Raw genomic sequence first — 23,844 nt, 5'->3', positions numbered from 1 at the left:
TGGGCTAGCATATTACATAACATACATTTCACCAAACTTCAAACTGGGATTCAGATTAAATAATTACCCCAGACACAAGAAATGCGAAATGGGAACTTTTGTCAGGTTATCTGGTTGGAGCTACCACTAATTATACCTGTAATAAACTCATTAACTGAGGTTCAAGTAAATAACAATAAATACACAGGCGTATGGTTATTTCAGGAAACATGGATGACAACAAGGGAGTAGCAATCGCATTATCCACGCAATCCAAAATCCGAAAATGCTTTCACTTCAGGGATACGTTGTTTTGTTATTATTATTATTATTATTATTATTATTATTATCAAACTATAACCATCAGGGGTATTTCCTGAATAAGAACATCTTATTGAACTGCACAAAATAACATCGGATGCCATTTCATTAACAAATATTGCTGTGCCAACTTGCAAACCAAAAAATTTGGAAATTTTCCCCACATCATCGGAAATAGAACATCAACACATCGGTACTAAGGAGCGGGTACAAGCATCAGTTATCTGCTCTGGTGTGCAGTTGACAGCTGCTGTGCCAGGACCAAGGGAGAGAACTGATTCAAGCCCTGGACGTCTGTGCCGGTTATGTCACGGATATAGTGGGAAGCGAAGACCCTGTCTGACTTCCAAAAACACCCTTCCACAATGGCGGAGAGAGAGCCAAGTGACTGCTGGGGTCTCATGCAGGTTCGACGTAACAGGTGGAGGCAATCTGCCTAGCTCAAAGCCCGCAGGATGATCGAGAGCCCAGTGCATGGATCTCGCTAACACGTGAAGCAGTTTCAAATGCCAGTTAAAAACAGTCTTGAAAGTGATCAACTCAAACTCTTTGTCGGCATGAACCTGAATGTCGAGGTAGTTGATCAACCAGAAGAAGTCAATTGAGAGCGACAGGTTTGACATTGACTTGGTGGATCCCATCTTGTTGATGAACCAAACGACCGACATGTTGTCCGACTGGATCATTAGGTGGGACGTACGGAGGAGTTCTGACCAATGGGATGACTGCCTTGAACTTGACTGCCATGAACTCGAGGTTGTTGATGTGAAGATGCCTTTCTCCACATGGGCCAACACCCTACTACTTGTAGACCGTGGAAGTGTGCTCCCTAGGTTGATGTGTCAAAGAAGATGCATAGGTCAGGACGAACGGCCTCAAAGAGACTGTCCCAAACATTTGCTGTTTGCTGTTATTAGCCACCACTGAAGATGCGAACGCAGATGAAGTGGCAGGAGATGTCTGGCAATCATTGATCTGGATGAAGGGCGTAAGGAAATACACAATCAGGCGGAGGTGAAGTTGACCCCTCAAAGTGAGGGTTTGCACCAAAGTCAAAACACCAAGGATCTGCTGCCATTTCCCTAACATCGGCCGTTGTTCGAGTGCTTGCAGCATATGGCGTTGAATCTTTGACAATCGATTCAGAGGGAGTAACATCTTGCCCAGGCGGGTGTTGAAAAGGGCATCGATAAACTGGAGTAGCTGACTATAAGTCTCAGACTTGCAAATATTGACGAGTCAAAAGAGTTTGTGAAGAGGATGTTGTGTAAGAACATTTGAGTCTGCACTGGCCTCCATGTAAGACTCAATCACAATTCCGCGAATTCATCAGCCAGGACATGGGCACTATACTCTCACTTGAATTAAAATCAAACTTACTGCCTTGGAAACACAAAAAAATAAAGAAAAATAATTCCTGAAAAGCAAAAGGGATCAGTTCAGCGCATGACTCATATGTATACCAAGTTTCATGAAGCAATATTACATGCTTAGGAAACACAGCATGATGGAATGATGGACATCAAGATCACCTTCAAAGTCTGTTTGGGTGGGGGATAAAAGAAAGTGATTTTATTTCAACTAAACCAACTAATGAAAAAAATTGGCTTGAATTGAAGTAAAGCCACTTAGGCATTTCAGTTACATCTGATGGTATGGGTTGATTGAGCTTGGTTTTTACGCCTCTCTAAGCAATATTCCAGCAATATCATGCCTGGGGACACCTGAAATGGGCTTCACACATTGTACTCATGTTGGGAATCTAACACGGGTCTTTGGCGTGACAAGCTAACGCTGTAACCACTATGCTGCCTGACCGCCCCTCATCTGATGGTGAAACCATGATTTGTTAGTTTATTGTGGAAAGGCCAAACTTTGCCTTACCACAGACATAGTGCAGACAGATCACAATCGCAAAAAGTGTGGCCAAGTCTTGGAGTATGCACATCCAAAGTATTATTTTAACCATTGTGTTTGACAGTGCCAGAGTGAGTAATAGTCTTATTTGAGATGTCAATTTTTTTCATACTTTTATCAAGCCAATATCAATCAAGATATATTTACCTGATAACCAAAGAATAAGAAGCATAGAAAAAAGGCAACAGCATACTGGAATGATTCACTGTCTAGGCTCTGAAAAGAAATCCACATAATATACCAAATACATCAAATACACCCATGACCAACATGAATGTTTATGAACAAAAAGTCAGGAACAATTGATAAAAACAACAACTCATTTTGCTCAGCATGAATAATGATAATAGCTCGAAAAACTGTAGGTAATCATAGCAAAGGACATGTCTACCTATCCATGTGAAAGCTTTAACATGAGGCATATTGCTGGGGGTGAGTGTCTTTGATCTTCTTTCAACCTGGGATGACATAAACTGATATAGTGTACTGTTTATAAATACATTCTTCCTGACCAAAGATTACGTTTCCTATAGGTCAGACTGCTGTTGGTGGAGCCTAGTATTTTCCCTTCGAAAAAATCAGAGAGACAGGATAAGGGAGTGTCCACTGTATGTACACCAACAGTGTGAGAAGAAATAGTAATAACATTTTGGGCAATTGCGAAGCAGATGGATGAGGAACATTTTATTCCGGATACGTGTCCACCATATTTGTTTGATGCGTCTAATAATGTGTCCTGTGACAGTGTCGCTTTGCAAAATGTGGGATAAAATTTTAAAACAAGCATTTGATTAAACTCCAAAATTGAGTATCAAAGCAATTACTAAACATCGAAAATCAGACATCAACAAAAAAACATTTCTAAAAAATAGAAGTTCCCTTGTGGCATGCGGCAGCCTCATCAGTTACATGCATTGGGACCACATTTCAACACACATGTAGCATGTTTTATTAACTTTGGTGACTGAAAATTATTTACTTATGAAAGAATTTATTACAACGGCTTGTGTGCGGAGAATGACCACAATTTAATTAATTTAGCAACACGGTTAAAAATGACAGCTGAACAACATAGAAACCATTACTAAGAAAGGAGTTTGTGAACATCCATTACAAAGATGATGGAAGGTATCTGGTATACTGCAATCTAGCAGGAACATGGATTGCTTACATCTATATGGCCATCGTTCATGATGCTGACACCACGGGTGAGATTGAGAAATGAACACAGTATATTCATCCCCACCGACAGCCAACCATAGAGGTCAAGTGAGACGAAATGCCGACCTGATGAAGCTGTAAATGAACATTATCATGATGTAAAAGAATAGTTTTATTTTTAATCGTCACAATAGAATCACAGTGATTTCTACATGTTCCAAAACAATTTATATCACAAGGCAATGTCCTGTGAATTCAATTATCTTCCTGTAAATTCAAACATCTTCATGAAATGTTTGAGGGTATAGTCAGAAAGGTATCAATTTAGTCAAATACTATACAGTCCAGAACATTCTTGCAGAAGCTGGTTATTTTATTGACACTTTATGTGCAAGGGAGAAAATATACCAAACAATAGTTATCATTGTTAATATTTCAAAGCATACAACCTCTGTTACATCAATGCCTGATACCCATAATTTGGCTTGTCATCACACTAAAACAATCTTCAGATTTTCAACAGAAGTCCTCTTCACTGTCAACTATTCATACATGTAATTAGTTTTGCAAGTAATAGTATCTTACCTCCCTTGCCTCACACACATGCAAAAGGTGGGAAAATCTCACTTCTTTCCATAATCTAAATTCTAGATTCAGGTAATTTGGGTGGTGGTGGGAGTCCTTGAGGTGTACTTGGGGTAGCATTCTTTGAATTATTAACAATGGTGACTGCCTCTGTGAAAGTGAGTTGTTCAAATAATGAGCTGTTCATGAACTGTTTATGATCATCATGAACTGTTCAGTAAAAGTTCATATGGTAAGTTCACGAACTTGGTCAAGAGCATTTGAACAGTTCATGAACAAAGAAAAAACATTCTAGTTCCTGAACTGTTCCTGAATCAGTAATCAACACTTCCAGAACACTTCATGAATGAATATAGTGAGTGAGTGAGTATGGTTTTACGCCGCTTTTAGCAATATTGCAGCAATATCACGGCGGGGGACACCAGAAATGGGCTTCACACATTGTACCCATGTCGGGAATCGAACCCGGGTCTTCGGCGTGACGAGCGAACGCTTTAACCACTAGGCTACCCGACCGCCCCTCATGAATGAATATAAGTACAGTTGTTCATGAAAAGCTAATGATTAGAAAAATGAATAAAATGTTCACATAATATTCCACAAATTATGAATTTTGCATCTACACACCCCCCCACCCACACACACACACATACACAGAATTTACGTTTACGTCTGTCACATTTCTCTTCAATGTCTTGTCTGTAATTGGTTTAGAAAACCAATTGCAGACAATGTACCGGCCATTAGTTTGTCAATGTCATAACAGGAGAAGACACCAAAGTTTGAGCGAGAAGAATGACATTCTGTGGTCCAGGATGTGTTCATGTAAGAGTTTTCACTCAATGTTATGAACCTCGATGACAAAGAAGCATATTTGATACTGCATAGCAGGATAGTAGTATACTCAACAACAAAAGTTCCTGTGACACCATTATTTTAGTGTATTTTTGAAACAAGTAAAGTTTGGTTTTCAATATTGTAGTACATGTATGGAATCAAGTCACAAAACTGCAACTGCTACAGAATTCCCATTGCTAAAAATAGAATGTGGCCAGATGGCGCTTTGAATCGATCCTTTTAACGGGAGCTTTGATTGGTTAATGAATAGTTTGAACGTTGTCGTCTGCTAGAATACAAGTGACACACACTTAAACAGGATTCACGATGTCAAAACAGTTCTCTTTGTTACAGTTTGTGTCGCCTAGCACTCTGTCTAATACCGAAGCAGATCGGAGTGCAGACACCGATTCTGATATTAGTGAGTCTACAAGTTGTTCCGAAATAAAAAAAGCTCGCAAATCACCTGACTATTTACACAAATGGGAAAGTGAATTTCTGTGGCTGAGACAAACATCGTCAAATGATGGCATAGTTATGTTTTGTAGGGCATGTGAAAAGGCTGGTATGTCCAACACTTTCATAACAGGGTGTAAGACATACCAGCTAAATGCTCTTGTCAGACAGTGTTTTGGCTGATCATAGACTTGCAATTAGTTCACAAACATTATCACAAACATTACAAAAACATGTTAAAAAACAGGCTGAACAATGGCTGTCCAGTATCAGACTATCCTTATTGGCAATACTGCGTAAATTTGACTGTTTTTTCTGAACTGAATATAATTAACATTCAAGTTCTTTGATACGAATGTACACAAAATTAACACGGATAATAATATTACAGTAATATTCAACTCATTGTTAGTCGTTTAAGTTTTTTTTATTTACATCTTAATAGCAGTCGACGTCAGTAGCATAGTCGGTTGACTGTAATGCACTCTGTACATTGTGTCGATATACAGGATAATCTCGCCCAGGTTTATCCTCATGAATCAATGATGTTAACTCTCTCGCCAAAACTATGTCACTCATATTTCCATATATGGTCTTTGGGCAACGGAATAACTAATCTCAGACTCAGGACGTCATTGGTTACTATTGATGGAATTCCCCGGAAGTGGTTTGTTTCATCCAATCAGAGCCCAGCTTACAAGTAATAGTCGGTAATACGAACGATCATAAACAGAGCAACGGAAGAAAACTTCCACACTAGGGCATGTGCTAACAACAGTCATATTTATTTTATTAATGATTGAACGTTCATTATATCAAAACTGGACCGTAAGTTAAAGCTTGGTCATAATTATTAGCTGTACTAGTACTGATTTTATTGAAATAAAAACTTCACACGCGAAATATTTGAATTGAAAATTTATTATTTCATTTCTGCACGCACTGTACAAAAACCTATTGCGAACACTGAAAAGTTGACTTTTATGCAAGCCCCATGCATTTCACTACCCAAAAATGGGTATAAAAACATGTGCGTTAACGGGATTCAATATGCACTGTTTAGCATCATGCTGACAACAACCACTCAGAAAAACAACAAAATTACGCAATTTTTCAACATTACGAAATTCCACGCCTGTCCGAAAATGGGCGTCTGCGAGCCATTGGTATGCTTAAAGCAGGATCGAGTCAACGTGATTTTGCAAGACAATTTAACGTCCACAGTGTTTATGGCAACGTTGGCAACAGACGAATGCAGTCAGAGACCATCCTCGGAGTGGCAGGCCACGCGTAAGCAATAATCAACAAGACAACTGGATTCGAACAACACACCTACGAAATTGATTCCAGCCAGCAACAGTGACTGCAAGAAGCATCCCTGGCCTTCGACGAATATCTTCACAAACCGTACGTCGCCGCCTCAGATGTGCAGGGATTGTCGCCAGAAGACCCACCAGTCGTCCCATTTTGACAGGAAACCACCATCAAGCACATCTACAGTGGTGCAGACAGCGTCTACGCTGGACGGCCATGCAGTGGGCACAAGTTCTATTCGCTGACGAGTCTCGTTTTCACCTCATCCACAGCGATAGACGGATTTGAGTGACCTGACGTCGGGGTAAACGTTACATCAATCATTGTGTCATGGAAGAAGATCGGTTCGGGGACGGCAGCATCATGGTATGGGGTGGGATTACAGCAAGACAGAGGACACGTTTGATAGTGGTAGAGGGAAATCTCAATGGACAGAGCTACTGGGACGAGATCATCGGCCCTGTTGTTCTACTGTTTTTGCGTCGTCATGGCCCAGGCATTACCTTTCAACATGACAACGCCCGGCCTCATACGCTCGACTTGTTCAGGATTTTCTTCAACAAAACAACACGAATGGCATCCCCTGGCCAGCTCGCTTCCCTGATCTCTCATCAATCGAGCACATGTGGGATGAGATAGATCGGTGCCTTCAACGTCAACCACGTGTTCCACAGACACTCCAGGAACTTTGAAACATGTTCCAGCAGATATGGACAGATATCCAAAAGGACTTTGTGCGACGCCTGGTCCATTCAATGAGACGAAGGTGTGTTGCTTGCATCGCAACCAGAGGTGGACACACACGCTATTGATTTGTAAATTGACATTTTGGCATGTTCATGTTTTTTTTTATGAAATCACGCATTTTCTGAGTCAGTATGGCAAATTAAACCATTTGAACACTTACAGGAGTCTTTTATCTGTTGCAAACCCGAAATTGTTTCAGATTTGGTAAAAACATAACTGCATTAAATCTTATTCAATGTCACAGGAACTTTTTTTGTTCAGTATATATTTATTAAGTTGTGAGATATACACAAAGAAAAAAGCTAAGCACACCCTAATATATTTCATTATTGTTTGGTCCCCATATTTGTAACAGTCATGAAAGATATAATTATGGGAAGAATTATGTTTTCTCGAGATGATGTCATCAGTCATGCGTGATGAAAGCTCACCTGCCATGCATGGTATGCCTGTTCAGCATGCTATCCTCGAGTATCTCTAAAAGCAGTATATCCAAACGTTAAAATTGCTTACTTAAGCTCGGTTTTGAACAGTTATTCCATGACATTGTGTGACCATGGCACGAGGGCGATTATCAAACGCCACAAGATGGCAAATAATCGGCATGTATAACGCAGGAATGTCTTGTAATGCCATTGGTCAGAATTTGGGGTATCATCACACTGTTGTAAGCCGTTTAGTCAAGAAACATGCTCAGACCGGTGATGTATAGGACCGTCCCAGATCCGGAAGACCTCCTTTGACAACACATCGCGAAGACAGGAACCTTCTTCGTCTCATATGCCGAGAACCCTTTTTTTAACAAGCACTCGTCTGAAACAACTGTGATTGCCCAATCGTCATTTCAGCACCAGAACCGTCAGGAACCGGCTGAAAGCAGCAGGACTGAGGGCAAGACCAGCCATAATGCATCCCTTGTTGAGAGATCACCAAAAAGCTGCTTGTTTAGCATGGTGTATTGCGCGAAAGAACTGGAATCTGAGAAGTTGGAGACGGATCCATCGATCAGACGAAAGTCGCTTTCTGCTCCATGTCACTGATGGAAGAACGAGAGTTTGGAGGCACCGGAACACGGCCTACACCCCCAGGAACATTAAACCGACTGTTGCATACGGCGGGGGCTCAGTAATGGTTTAGGGGTGTATCATGATTGCAGGTTGGATTTGGTCACCATAAGGGGCAACTTAACAGGGGCTCAGTAAATCCGGGACATTTTGAGACCAGTCGTCGTTCCCCGTTTTGACAACCACCCTCTTGCTACTCGACCTCAGTACATTTGTTTGCATGCAGTCATGGATTACATGAGGGCCAATGCAATAACGACTCTAGCCTGGCCAGCAATGAGCCCAGATTTAAACCCACTTGAACATGATTGGGATATTCAGGGGCAGCGCATACAGGCACGATATTCTCCTGTACAAAATTTACGCTATTTGGAAGCAGCATTGCATCAGGAGTGGTTGTTGTTGACCCATCAACAGATCCAACGTCTGACTGGTGGCATGAGACGTATGGTGGAATGCGTCATCCGGGCACGTGGCGGTTATACTTGCTACTGATCTGTTTCACATGTCATATCAAGTAGAGACTTTAAGGAACATTTTCACACGATACATCAAACGTAACTTGTTTACTTAATCCTGCAGCTCCATACTTTTTTTAGGTATTGTCTGAGGTCAAAAACAGTACCTCTGTTACCATGATGTTTTTGTCAGTAAATTTCAATCACAACTCACCAATACCTTCTTTATTTGTTGTCAAATGTTTGTTCTATCCGATGACATTGGTATCGCCCAGCTCCTGTGGTCAGTCATCCTCATGCCATGATTTTTGACATTTGTCATGGTTCAGAAATAGGGGTGTGCTTAAATTTTTTCTTTATGCATAGTATTGGATACTAACAAGAATTATGTTATTTCTGTTTTTATTTGGTTCAAACAGTTATGAATTTTTCAGATAAATTCATCCTTTATGCTGCTGACAGCTGACCTACAACACAACAGAATGAAGAGAACCAACATTCATTATTTTTTTAGCACTCAATGCAAATAATATTGGCTTTATTCTCTTACCAGCAGTTCTGAATGATGTCAGTGAAGCATGTTTCCCTCCAACGTACTTGAACTCATCTGGATGAATGACATGAGGTGGACGAAGTTTTATCTCCTGGCTTAAGGCAGACAGGTCCAACTTTGTTGTCAGTGACCTGGGATTGTTATAGCGAGCCTTTATTTTCTTTATGTTCACATCTGAAATAAAATTCACAATGCCTATACATGCCAGGCTGAACTCTGTGGTAGGGATCAAATACTGTAAATCTTGAAATTAATGCGTTTCCAAATTAATACCACTGCTGACACCTAGCCAAAAATCAATATTAATGCCACACACCCAATCCCCAGAGGAATGTTATATATCAATATCTTAATCCAACCTACTTTTATCCAATCAAACAGCAACTCCGTAAAAAACAAAACAAAAGTGTCTTCCTAAAAACAACACACAGTTTATATGTTTATTCTGTCTACTGGCATAAAGGAAGTACAAAGGCAACAAAATAATTGAACCAACAACAGTTCACTGATCTGTATGAGCAGAAGGTGTCAACGAACTTGAAGGCAGATGACAAGACAAAGGCTGTAGTTCTGAGGACAAGTGTGATGAAGCCAATCCGTGCTCATTGGGTCGTGTTGGCTTTTGACGCAGTGTTGCGTGGGTGGCAACTGTCTGGAATCCTGAAGTACTCAATTATGCCTAGTTTGACATGTGTGGGTAGAACTCTTGACCCCAGCAGTGATAACTCATAATCCGAATGCCCATTGTGTAATTTCTATTCTTTGAATGGCATTGTTGCATATACTTGTTATAACTACTGCTCAATAAAACGTGATGTGGAATAAATAGATATTTCTGCATTTATTCACGCTCGCAGTAATTTCAAGATTTACAGTATGTGGTGGACTATCAGGTCTGTGGTATGTTTCATATTTCAGGTAGGTTTTACTCAGGTACGTCAATGAGTGAGTGAGTTGGGTTTAAGGCCACATTTAGCAGTATTCAAGTAATATCTTATACAACTGACCCAATGAGTAGTAAAGAGTGTTCAAGAGCTGAGAAAGCATAGGGATAAACAAGCACAAATAACGAGAAAAATTGTGCCATGGCACTGTCGCTCACCTGGACATGAAGTCAACAGTGTAAATTTTCAACAGAGACACAATAAAAAAAGGTTGCAGTCAGCAATGCTACTCAAATATTTTCTGCATGAATACTGAGTACAAAAGTATTAACACATATGAAACAATTTGTGAGCGCGCGAGTATCGTTTACGCCGTTTTAGGCAATATTCCAGCAATATCACCGAGGCAAACACATGAAATGGGCTTCACACATTGTACCCTCGACAAATGTTAAAGTCGAGGGTAAAATATATAATTTTGATAGAAACAAAGAACTCCATTTAAATTGAAAAAGAGCCCCAGTCAGATGGGAGATTCAGAACCTGAGGAATACCTGGACATGCTTCATTTAGGGCTTTGCATTTCAGAAAGGGCTGGGTGGAAGGGGAAATAATATGGTTCAGGGACTGTGAGACAGACTCATTGTACCATGTGGGAAATCGTAATAGGCTTTGGAGTGACGAGCAAAGTTATTGCACTTATATAGCGACGTGCATGTACATGTGTGTGTTTGTGTGGCTGCTTGTACTAGTCCGGACTGATGCTGATTTATAGTGCTAGCACACTGAGATACCATGCCGCAGTTTAACATAAATACCCCACTCAGACACAGTATACTGACTCCGAGCCGACCAGTCCTTGTTTTAGCCCCTTAATGCCAAGCGCCAGACAGGGTAACAACAAGTACCATCTTTTAACGTATGATGCGGCCGGGGATCGAACCCCGGACCTTCGCTCTCCAGGCGGACGCTCTACTACTAGACCACGGTCCACAATATTCATTATCTGCAAGGATTAATGTACTTTTGTGGAACATTTTTCTTGCAATACACAGCAGTTACATTTACTTCACACAATGTTTTAACTCTCAGCATCATAAAACTTCCAGGGAGATTAATCTTTTTTATGCCATAAATCCTTTTTAAAAATTCACAAACATCCTAAAAAATTTTGTTAACAAAATATGATGTCATACGGAGAACCAAACATGCCAACGTTCAGTCTGGAAATTTCAGAGAGGATGTTTAGAGAGGAAAAAAATTATTTTGAGAGAAATTAAGAGCATTATAGTACATGAAAAAAAATAACTAAAAACATGACACTTTATGAATAACAACTTCTGGTTTATTGCATGTAGCGACGTTTTGACGTAGATTCTTACACCATTATCAAGCTGGGGTGACAACAACCAAGTAATGATAAGAATATATGTACATGATATGTTGTGATAAGCAGCAGATTAACAATAACAACAGGTAATGTATAACAAAAGCACACAGATAATTGGATGAAGCCAGGTGTACATTAAGAATAACATATGGTAATCAAGCCAGATATATAGTAAGGATGTGTGTCAAGCCCCTAGCAATATTCCAGCTATAGGACAGCGGTTTGTAAATAATCGAGTCTTGGCCAAGCGAGCAACACTTCCCAAGCCAGCACAGAGCATTGCCTGATAGCCAGCCAAGGAAACTCCATCATCGGTAATTATCACGTTATCCTTTCATCCTTATTCACATACATCACTCTCACCGAATTAATCACAAAACCCCTAAATCCTTAAAACCAACAACAACACTCAACTCTTATAAATAACCAACACCTTATCCTCCCCCATCTCCCTAACACAGCTCGCACTCATTTCTACTCGCTACCCACGCCCACCACTCAAACACACCCTTTGACCCAACTCCTAAAAACAAAAAAACACCTAATCCCCCCTTCTCCTTAACACAACGCACGCTCTTTCCTACTCACCACCCACGCCCACCACTCACATACCTCCACTCCTTCGACTAAATATCTCCTAATCCCCGCTTTCCACTTGTCTCACCTAATCCCAGCCTTCCAGCAACAAAATAAATCTTTAATAATTAATCCATTTCACAAACCCTCCTACTAAAACCAACAACAAATAACCACCGCAACCTCCTCCGCCTCCTAAACACAACTCACCAAGTAAAAACAACAAACCAACTCACCTCCCCAAAACACCACTCCCACTCCACCACCACTCACCACAACACACGCTCTCCAACTCTCCAAACAACATGACTGACACCCGCAACGCCACACTCGCAGACATGCCAGCTCCTAACTCACCCACGCCTGCGGAAGCGCACAACACTTCCGGTAGGTCACTCGAAAACATCGTCCCGACCGAGTATGGCGAAAACACGACACACACCACCCCCACCAAACCAGCTAACTCGCCACCTCAAAACACCAAAAAACGCAAACTCGACACATCCACTCCACCTCCATCGCCCACACCCTCCCCGGCCGCCTTCCTCACGACCTTCGCCCTCTACTTCTTCTCAGCAGGCTCAGGCACCACTCTCTCACTAGAACTTTCGGCAGATAAAATAGGACTTTGGTTTAAAAGAGAAAAAATAAATTACAACAATATTAAAAAAGCCAACAAAGGATACCAGATAATCTTCCCTAACCGAGAATCTTACAACGCAGCAAATAAAATAACTCAAATATTCCACGTCACAGTAATCAAACAAACACCTAATTGGCAACAATATACACGAGGCGTAATTAGGGTTAACCCAAGGGAAACAACTGAGGACTTACAATTATACTCTCTAGAAGCTAACATAAACCAAGACCAAAACCCTCAACCCCTAATCACCAGCACGCGTAGAATAACCAACTAGAAACGGAAAAACGGTCCCAACCTCCATTGTCATAATCAACTTCAAAAAGACCGCTAAATTCCCTGAAGCCCCCAAACACATATCCTTCGGAGCCCACACCAACTTAGAAGTCAAACCCTATATAAAGCAGGTTAAGCAATGTACAAAGTGCCTCAAATACAACCACACTGCCTCCCAATGCACATACCGTAAAACTAAATGTAAAAAATGCGCACAAACAGACTGCCCAGGCACATGCACACCCTGGTGCATCCACTGCAAATCCACCCAACACACTTCACTCTCAAACCAATGCCCATACAGACACACACTCACCCAGCAGGCCAACAAACACATAAACATAGACACGGCTAAAATCCAAACACGAAAATTTGCTACACCTGCATCTAAACCACTCCTCCCTACACCACACCCAAACACCATCCCACAAACAAACACCACACCCATAACCGACAGCTCTGTCTGGGGCCCCTACCGAGAAACCGCACCCACCTCACACATACAAGCAGCCACTCAACCAACCACGAACCCTCCCACATCTCACATAGCCAAAACATCAACCCCCGCATGCAAAATAAACCTCAAAATGACCACCACAACACGACCCTCATCCAAGCACCCTACAGCCAATATGGTAACAACGCTCTCCCACAAGCAAGCACAACAACAAAACACAAACACTATGAAATCATCAGCTACACCCATCCCACAAACACCTTCACAATCCTCCACATCACATGCCTCCCCCATGGAAACTCAATCAGCTAAACCTAATCTAACCGATGACGAAGATTTCTCCACTACTGAGGAAACAATAGACACTACTCCAACTAAAACAAACCAAACTCCCCAACCAGCCAACACCCAAAACCTAAACAACCTCACCTTACTCCTAGCATACATGCATAGTCAAAACTCACCAAAAGCTAGCATGAAATCCTTCTACAAAGTAGCTTTCAATCTAAAATTAACCGATCTTCCCTTCTTCCTCTTTAACCTCCATCTAAAAGAACTCACCGAATAAAATAAAAAATAAAAAATAAATCACCAATCACCCGAACCCAATATTCGAAGGACTAAATATTTTTCAGTGGAACGCCAACGGACTCACCTCCCACGGCCATGAACTAAAAACTAAATTTAAACTAAATAAAGGCCCTCACATTGCTTGTATACAGGAAACCAAATTCTCAAAAAAATCCAAATTCACACTACCTAACTACAACTCAGTTAGAACTGACAGAGCTAAACCGAAAACAAGAAGAGCCGCAGGAGGACTAATCATATTTATCAGGGAAGATATAAATTACGAAGAAATAAAAATAGACACGCCAAACCTAGAAGCCAACGGCATTAAAATCACATTAAATAACCGAAACATAAACATCATAAATATTTACCACTGGGCGGAACAAAAAGTCCAACCTGAGGATCTAAACAAACTACTCCAAATAAGCGATAAATCTACTATATTCCTAGGAGACTTTAACGCTCACCATCCTACATGGAGCATAGATGATAAAATAGATAATCATGGCAAATTAATCTCCGAATGGATAGAAACAAACGACCTAGTACTCCTTAATAGCAACCAACCCACAAGGTACGATAAGATAAACCAAAAAATGTCGGCTATCGACCTAACCATATGCACCGAAGATCTAGCCCAAAGTACTCAATGGGAAGTGCACGACGTCCCGCTAGGTAGTGACCACTTCCCCATAAACATAACCATAGGAAATACAAACGTACCAATCCAAACAGAAAACCAAGAACCAAAATTCCATTACAATAAAGCTAACTGGGACCAATTCCAAGATATCTGCAACGAAGCTAACCTAAACGAAATAGAAAATAATGATCCAGAAACCTATTGTAAAAACCTAACAGACTATATAATAAACGCAGCCAAAACCTCCATCCCCTTCAAAACATCTAAGACAGGCAAACCGACGGTACCATGGTGGAATGAGGAAATAGAACAGACTAGACGAAAACGTAAATCAGCCTTCAATAAAGCAAAACGCGACTACAAATATTTAAACATAGCCCACGAACTAAACCACCAGGTTCAAAAACTAGTCCAAATAGCCAAAAGTAGAGACTGGAAAAAATTCTGCGAAGGTATAAATAACCGTACAGATGCCAGAACGGTCTGGCGCAAAATCCACGCCATCAGAGGCTTAAAACGACATAAAAAAAACCCTAACATTGACAACTCAACCAACCCCGCCCAAAAAGCAAATAATCTCGCCAACCACTTTTCGGCCGTTAGCAGTAACACCAACTTCAGTAAAAAATTCCAAGATAAACTTAAAACAGAAAACAAACCCACAACAGAACCAAACAATAACAATCTAGAAATAAATCAACCCTACACAATGGAGGAGCTCCTCTACGTAATCCAAAACAGGAAAAAGGGCACAGCCCAGGATTAGACCTAACTTCTTACCAAATAATTAAAAAACTCCCCCTAAAACTACTCCAGGCACTACTCAAACTATACAATCTCATCTACCTAAACGGACAGGTTGCTACTCCCTGGAAACAGGCCCTAGTCATACCAATCCCTAAACCTAATAAACCAGCTAATCAAGCTAACTCATATAGACCAATATCCCTAACTTCAAACTTATGTAAAGTAATGGAATCAATGGCTAAAAATAGATTACAACATTACTTAACCCAAAATAACATCATGAACCCAGATCAAAGCGGTTTCACTCCTGGCCGCTCAACCCTAGATAACCTCACCCGACTAGAACAAGATATTAAGACAGGACAGCTAAATAAACAATATACCACAGGCATCTTCTTAGACTTCTCTAAAGCTTTCGACATGGTATGGCACGATGGGCTAATACAAAAACTTAAAAAAATAGGACTCAAAGGTCAGATAATAAACTACATCCAGGACTTCCTAAACAATCGTAAAATAACCGTGGGTATAGACCAAACTCTATCGGACCAATGTCCCCTAGAAAATGGTACTCCACAGGGCAGTATCCTCAGCCCCACCCTCTTCAATATAATGATAAACGATCTATTCGAGGGCCTATCCCCTAAAGTAAACACATCAAAATTCGCGGATGATGGAGCCATCTGGATCCGCACTAAAAGCATGAACATGGTCCAAAATTTACTCCAAAAATCTCTTAATAAAATACAACAGTGGGCTGACAAATGGGGCTTCTCCCTTAACTCAGAAAAAACAACAGGAATAGTATTCAAACATAAAAACATGAAACCCGCCTCCCCAATCCTCCAGCTAAACAATCAAACAATCAAATTTCAAAAACAAACCAAATTCTTAGGACTTATTTTCGATGAACATCTCACCTGGGATGCTCACATCCAAAACCTAACAACTAAATGCAGTAAAGACCTAAACACCCTAAGATGCCTAACTGGTTCTAACAGGGGAGCATCCAAAGATACCCTCCTCTCTCTCTACATATCACTAATTAGATCAAAACTAGACTACGGCTGCGCCATATACAACACCCTAAACAACTCTCTATCTAAAAAACTTGACTCAATACAATATCAGGCTCTCAAACTAATTACACGCACCCAACATGGCACCTCCTACACCTCACTTCAGGCCTTAACAGGAGAAATGCCACTAAGTCTACGCAGGGAACAGCTAAGCTTAAATTTCTGGGCCGCGTCCCAATCAAACCCTCTCATCCAAAACTTAATAAACCAAAACATCAGCCCCAAAAACCAAGCTCTAGCTCGTAAACACCCCTTACTTACCCCAATATCCCAAAGAATAACAAACTACCTAAATGAACACCAAATTAAAAATCTTAAACAAAACTGCAAACAATCAAATATCTTCACCCCTAAACTTAAAATACCCAAAATAGACACAACACTAGCTAGCCAAATAAATAAACAAACCGACCCAAACATAGCTAAAACTACCACACTAGCATACATACACGAAAATTGGCCAAATTGGTGTCACATTTACACAGACGGATCCTCAGATCCGACCTCCAAACACACAGGTTTCGGAGTCCATACCACACAACCAACTAAAACCACACAATCCTTCCGACTCCCAAACAACCAATCAATATTCACGGCAGAACTAATGGGCATGGCCTCAGCCCTCCATAATCAAGAATCCAAAAACCACAAAAAAATCCTAATACTTACCGACTCCCTAAGTGGACTGCAAGCCCTCCAAAACAAAAATACCAAAAACCGACCTAAATTAATAAATCAAATACTTAAAAGCTCCAACGACCTAACTAAGGCAGGCAAACAAATAACCTTCTTGTGGATACCCGCCCACGTAGGAATATACGGTAATGAAAACGCCGATAAAGCAGCTAAACTATCCCTCAAAATCCCAGAAATAAGCTTAAACTTACCCACCTCAAAATCAGAAATTAAAAGTGTAAACAAGCAAAAAATCACCAAAAAATGGCATAACCTATATCTAAACTCAAATAGCCAAATCAAAAAAGTGCTCAGCAAACCACTAACCAAACCAAAAATTCTCCATCCATCCAAAAAAATCGACAGAGTAATCACTAAACTCCAAACAGGACACACCAACCTAAATAACCACCTAAAAAAATTTAAAAAACACACTACAGGTAACTGCCCACACTGCAAACAACCAGAAACCCCAGAACACGCACTCATCCACTGCACACACTACCTAACACATCGAACCGCATTACAAACCACCCTCAATCTAAACAAGGCTCTAACTCTAGAAGCAATACTAAACCCACAAAATAAACTAGAAAACTTCAAGGCCTTAGGCGTATTCTTAATCAAAACGGAACTAATAAAACGCATCTAAAAACACAATAACTCACCAAATCAAAATCACATAAACAAACAAACATCCACCATACCCAGCTCCCTTAGTTCTCCTCCCCAATCCCATCGGCATCTATTCCAAATCTCAAAATTCCCAAATTCTATATAAGCAACCCCTAAACCCCCCCCCCTCTTGGGTTGCACAGACCACCTTCGCCCCTTTCGGAAACACATTAAATGGCCTGGCCGGGCCCGTGTGCGAAATACGCATCAGTCGGAAAGCGCACGTTAAATCTCCAAAGTAAGTAAGTAAGTAAGTAAGTCAAGCCCCACTACAGCCCAATGTGAACGGCTACCTGGGTCCTGCGCTCAAACTGGACAAGGGTGGATGTAAGGTGCATGCAACTCGTTTACCCTCACCACTGTCGCTAGAGCCAAGAGGAACACCTTCGTCTTGGTGAGGTTTAAAAAGGAAGATGAGTGTATAGGCTCAAATGGACCTCATAGCAATTTGAGAACAATGTTCAGATCCCAGGCAGGTGGTCTCAACTTGGCCTTCAGAACCTCTTGTCTGAAGGAGTTCAGCAAAGCTTGGAGTTCCGGAATCTTTGTCATTTTGCTATCTTCAGGAACTGCCAACACTGAAGTGAGGGCCTCCAGTTAGGTTGTAATGGTGCTGCCCTTGAGGTGTCTATTGCTGTATAAAAACTGAAGGAATTCTGCCATGAATTGGGGAGACGCAGAAGTGGGGTCCTGATGCTTCACATTACAAAAGCCACTTATCATCATAGAGTCCCCAGGTTGAAGGCCTGTGTGTCATGGCTGTGACTTTGGCTGCTTTGAGTAGATCGTTTCTGTCCAAGTCCTTGAGATCCACAAATCAACCCCTCACAGGCCACCAAGGCGTGATCAAAGACTCCTCCTTAGACACTGTCCACCACAGGAGATGAGGTTTGAGGTGCAACAGTAGGATGATGGAGACCAACGGATCCTGGCGCCTGACGAACGGAAATAGGAACTGCAGAATTGGGTGCAGGCGAAAGTGTCCTCTGGATGTCAATGTGAGTAGACCCAGAAGCATGGCGAAAGGTAAGGGATGATTGAAGAGCAGGGAGCAAATCCCATTGGATGATCAGAGTTGCCGTGTCCTGGTGACTCAGCAGACAGTTGTTGATGTACAACTTGAACTGGATGTTTCTCAGGTGCAGGTATGAGGCCACTGGCTTGGTGATGCGTGTAAATAACCACTGGGCTGTGGAAATGCGAAATGGGAGTCCCACCCATTGGTAGTTGATACAATGGTAGATGATCCCGAGGAACCGCCTGTTGCTGGGGTGGATAGGCACATGCAGGTAGGCATCCTGCAAGTCGAGGTTGATCAGGGAATCGTTGGTGTTGATTCTGGTCATGAGCAGCCTCAACATTGTCATCCACAAATATGGCACGCATTTTAGGTAATGCTCGTTACATAATGACAGATTCTGGATCATCTGTTGTCTGCCGGAGTTCTTGGGAACAAGGCATACAGCAGTGCAGGGCTAAAAAATCCACTCACCCACTTGTATTGACGAGTGACAGCATGTTCAGGGTGAGAAAGAAGTGAAGAAACATGTGTCCTACTGGGAAAGTACATTTATTTCAATCGTATCAATTCATCTCTAATCGTTTTCAATAAAATATGCAGGATAATTTTGAACCTAAAATAGTTTTCATATCTTGTACCTCAGTGGTAATAATAATGAAATACATGTAGCTTATATACTAAATAGAAGACATACTTGGCAACTGTCTGTTGAAGAAATATACAAAGTATGTTTTTGCTCATATTTTTTTTTTTTGAAAGCCGCTCGTTACTGATTCTTAAATGGCGAAGCAGAAGTTAATGATTTTGAGAGGGTAATGTCTGCTTTTAATCAGGAATGGTGGGTGGGGTTGACATGAAAAAACATGATTAACAAGAGGCCCATAGGGCTTGTATCGCTCACCTGGATATTTACACAATCATGACAAAATATACATTTGCATTGTACATGTATATAATACTGCAAATATTTCGTAATTTTGACAGTCAGCATTCAAAATAGGTGGATGGCAAATCTGACAGCATGGACGTGTATTTCTCTAGCTACAAATGTAGCATAAAGATCTGAACCGTTTCCATGTTATGATCCAAGTTTTCAGAGGCAAGGCTGGATCCCAGGGCGAATCCTATAGGCATAAATGTATCATTCTCTTCATAACAAACAAATGTATACAATGTATCTGTTTATTATAGGGTGGGGATAATATCTGTTTGCATGTTATGGTCAAGGTTGCAACTCCTTTGGGAGTACAAGACAGATGAATGGTGCATTCCTCTCATTATACTCAGCAATTGTACATATGGTTATACGGTTGGGATCTTAACTGTGTCCACCTAGGGATGCTTCCAACCAAATATGGTTGATATCTGTCACCTAGTTCCAGAGAAGGAGTCGTTTAAAGCAAAATAGCCAAATTACACCCATTTGGCCCTGCCCCTCAGCCCCTTGGGGGGTCAGCCCCGCCATTTGTATAGTTTTGAATCCTCACCACCGGAGAATGCTTCCAACCAAATATGGTTGATATCTATATCTTAGTTCCAGAGAAGAAGCCGTTTAAAGCAATTAAATCCCATTTCCACTATTTGTCCCCGCCCCTCAGCCCCTTGGGGGGGGGGGGGGGTTCAGCCCTGCCATTTGTACAATTTTGAATCCCCACCGCCTAGGGATGCTTGCAGTCAAATTTCATTAAATTCCAATTAGAGGTTCAGAAGAAGAAGTCCTTTGAATTGTAATTTGTTGATGTACGGACAACGGACGACAGCGCCATGGTACAGCATAAGCTCACCTTGGTCCTTTGGACCGGGTGAGCTAAAAATGACTTATTTTTAAAAAAACCCAGTATGACTGTTCAAAAACTGTTTCAAAACGAAAACGAAATGTTCATGGCTGATTTTTTTTATTTATCACTTTATTTCCTTTTGAGAGTACAGGCACATTTTATGGGTATTGAGTGAAACCTGAATTATTTTGTACTGTTTGTTGTAAATACCCTCAACTCAAAGGTTGATTACAGAAATATGGTTGATATCTGTCACCTAGTTCCAGAGAAGGAGTCGTTTAAAGCAAAATAGCCAAATTACACCCATTTGGCCCTGCCCCTCAGCCCCTTGGGGGGGTCAGCCCCGCCATTTGTATAGTTTTGAATCCTCACCACCGGAGAATGCTTCCAACCAAATATGGTTGATATCTATATCTTAGTTCCAGAGAAGAAGCCGTTAAAAGCAATTAAATCCCATTTCCACTATTTGTCCCCGCCCCTCGGGGGGGGGGGGGGGGGGGGGGGTTCAGCCCTGCCATTTGTACAATTTTGAATCCCCACCGCCTAGGGATGCTTGCAGTCAAATTTCATTAAATTCCAATTAGAGGTTCAGAAGAAGAAGTCCTTTGAATTGTAATTTGTTGATGTAAGGACAACGGACGACAGCGCCATGGTACAGCATAAGCTCACCTTGGTCCTTTGGACCGGGTGAGCTAAAAATGACTTATTTTTAAAAAAACCCAGTATGACTGTTCAAAAACTGTTTCAAAACGAAAACGAAATGTTCATGGCTGATTTTTGTTATTTATCACTTTATTTCCTTTTGAGAGTACAGGCACATTTTATGGGTATTGAGTGAAACCTGAATTATTTTGTACTGTTTGTTGTAAATACCCTCAACTCAAAGGTTGATTACAGAAAATGGTAATAATAACTGAGGACAAAACTGTATTTTAATAGGGCAAGAGAAAATATTGCAGGACGATTATAAAAGAATATCTACTTGCCCTGCAGGACAAGTTGGGTATAAAGAAATTCTTCAAGCTCTGGAGAGTAGAAGTCTGGTTTAATGGCTGGGGCATTTACAATCTCTATGGCCTTCTTGTTTAGTAGTGTGTTTATTTTTTTTAACAGAAGCTGATGTTGATTTGGAGGGAAGATGAGGACCAAGCTTGGCGTAGTAGCTTCCTCTTAAACTCAGAGTCCCAATCAGTTAAAGCCTGGTAGAAAAGGCGACAAGACGCAGTGATTTCAGCAAGAGCAGCCTTGAGATGATTGTGCATGTGATCTATCTGACGCTGCTAGTAGACCATAACTGATCATCCACCTGATAATGATTAGTCTCTGTCAGGTCCTAATCAATGGCGCGAGATGAAGACACTGAAGCAGACAAAGGTTAAGGAGAGCGCCGAATCTCTGTCTCTATGAAAGCCAACCACGTGTCTGGGATTCTGACGGTTGTAGGCTTGGCGGAGCCAGTCATGCAATGAAGATCCTCATCCAAAACATATATGAGCAACATCCGCCAACTTAAAAGCGTGGATAGGCAATTCATCCTTTCGGAATTAAGTAGCCTTGAATGCCAGAGTAAGAGACAACTTCGTAAAAAGTTCGTCCAATGCCGCAACCTAGTCTTTCAACATCAGGTCCCGTGCAAAGGAGGTAGGCTGGGACCAGATAGTATCCATCGTTTGTTTTTTTTTTTTCTGAGATGTGGATATCCTGAAGACAGATGATACATTATTTCTTTTTTTCACCATGTTTTCATTATTTCTTTACGTTAACTTTTTTCAGCAAGCCCTCTACAGTTTACAGATACTATCTTTACCTTATTATCCATTAATGAAAGAAATTGTAAGTACCTTAATGTAAATGTTGCCCTTAAAATTGTCTGGAGATAACTTTGGAAATGCTTTTTAAGATTTTGACATAACAAACAAAGAACATGAATGTAACAACACAAAAGATGAACACTGTCATTCACAACAGAGTAAGGCAAGTATTTGAATATTATACACAAACGAAAATTACAATGAAACAATGAAAACTGAACAATGTCCAGCAGCACATGTTAACACTCATAGCAATATTTATTAAACAATGACAGTCCCAACTGAATTTACTTCTTCGGTATTAGTCCCAGTTTCAAGACAGGGGTATATAACTCGCTTGAAAATCAATCATAGGAAAGGGGTTACAAAAGTACCTTATTCATGATCAATAGCAGTCCTTTTCCGGTGTGTACCTCCAGCTGATCACAAATCACAGCTTCACACTCGATGAGCCATGTTTATGTCATGTGATGGTCACATGGTTATTGTTTGTAAACATTAGCATATGTACAGTTTATGCTTGAGACACCAGTCGCTGAAGAACAGTTTAAATACTCACCACTTTCTGCCTTCAGATTGTCAATCAGATCATCAAGGCCGATGTTTTTGCACAGAGGTCTTATCTCAATGAACTCTGGTAAACTTGATCATGTTGATGAATTAGTGGAAACTGTGAATATGTTCAGCCTGTCTTGTTATTGCTATAGTTAGGGTGTTGACACAGAAATCCTAACATTAGTCCCTGCTGTACTCCACAACTACAAAAATCTAAATTCTGCGGTCATTTTTTGTAAATTCTGACACCAACTTTTGATAACATTGCACCCTTTTAAGCTTTTTTCTCGTGACTTTTGCATCTGTCTGAATTGTGGCAGGCATTTATGATAAACTTATCCATGGCTTAAATCAGCTTAAAACATACATACATGCAAACATAAGATATTTATAAGATTGTTTGTAAACTGTTTTTTCTTTTCTCCATGACACAAACACCTCAAATAATTATTTGGAATGAATTGATTAATACAATGCAATGACTGCTTGTTTCAGTAAACTTATGCAACTTTTACACATTAAATCCAACTTTTGTCTCACATGTTAAATTTCTGCAGTGTATTTGATGAATATTGTGGCAGATAAATGCAAAATTCAGCAAGTGATTTTCTGTAAGACAGAGAAATGTCTGCACAGAGAGGACCGACACATGTTGTGTGCACATTAGTG

The 23,844-nt window shown here is 40.8% G+C and overlaps 1 protein-coding gene across 1 annotated transcript in view; it reads right to left on the bottom strand.

The window, feature by feature from the left end:
- Nucleotides 1-23,844, bottom strand: part of LOC124118004 (vesicle-trafficking protein SEC22a-like) — a 42,510-nt gene that overhangs the window by 7,676 nt on the left and 10,990 nt on the right. Inside the window, exons 3-5 of the mRNA XM_046480038.2 lie at nt 9,390-9,566; nt 3,389-3,513; nt 2,365-2,433 (exon numbers count right to left, since the gene is read on the bottom strand). Of these exons, the coding sequence (XP_046335994.2) occupies nt 2,365-2,433; nt 3,389-3,513; nt 9,390-9,566 (371 nt within the window). The remainder of the gene's footprint in view (nt 1-2,364; nt 2,434-3,388; nt 3,514-9,389; nt 9,567-23,844) is intronic.

Source organism: Haliotis rufescens, unplaced genomic scaffold (genome assembly GCF_023055435.1).
Source record: "Haliotis rufescens isolate VD_foot unplaced genomic scaffold, xgHalRufe1.0.p SCAF_10, whole genome shotgun sequence".
Taxonomy (NCBI): Eukaryota; Metazoa; Mollusca; class Gastropoda; order Lepetellida; family Haliotidae; genus Haliotis; species Haliotis rufescens.
Note: the sequence above shows the minus strand (reverse complement) of the source record. Positions and strands in the feature narration are given on the sequence as shown.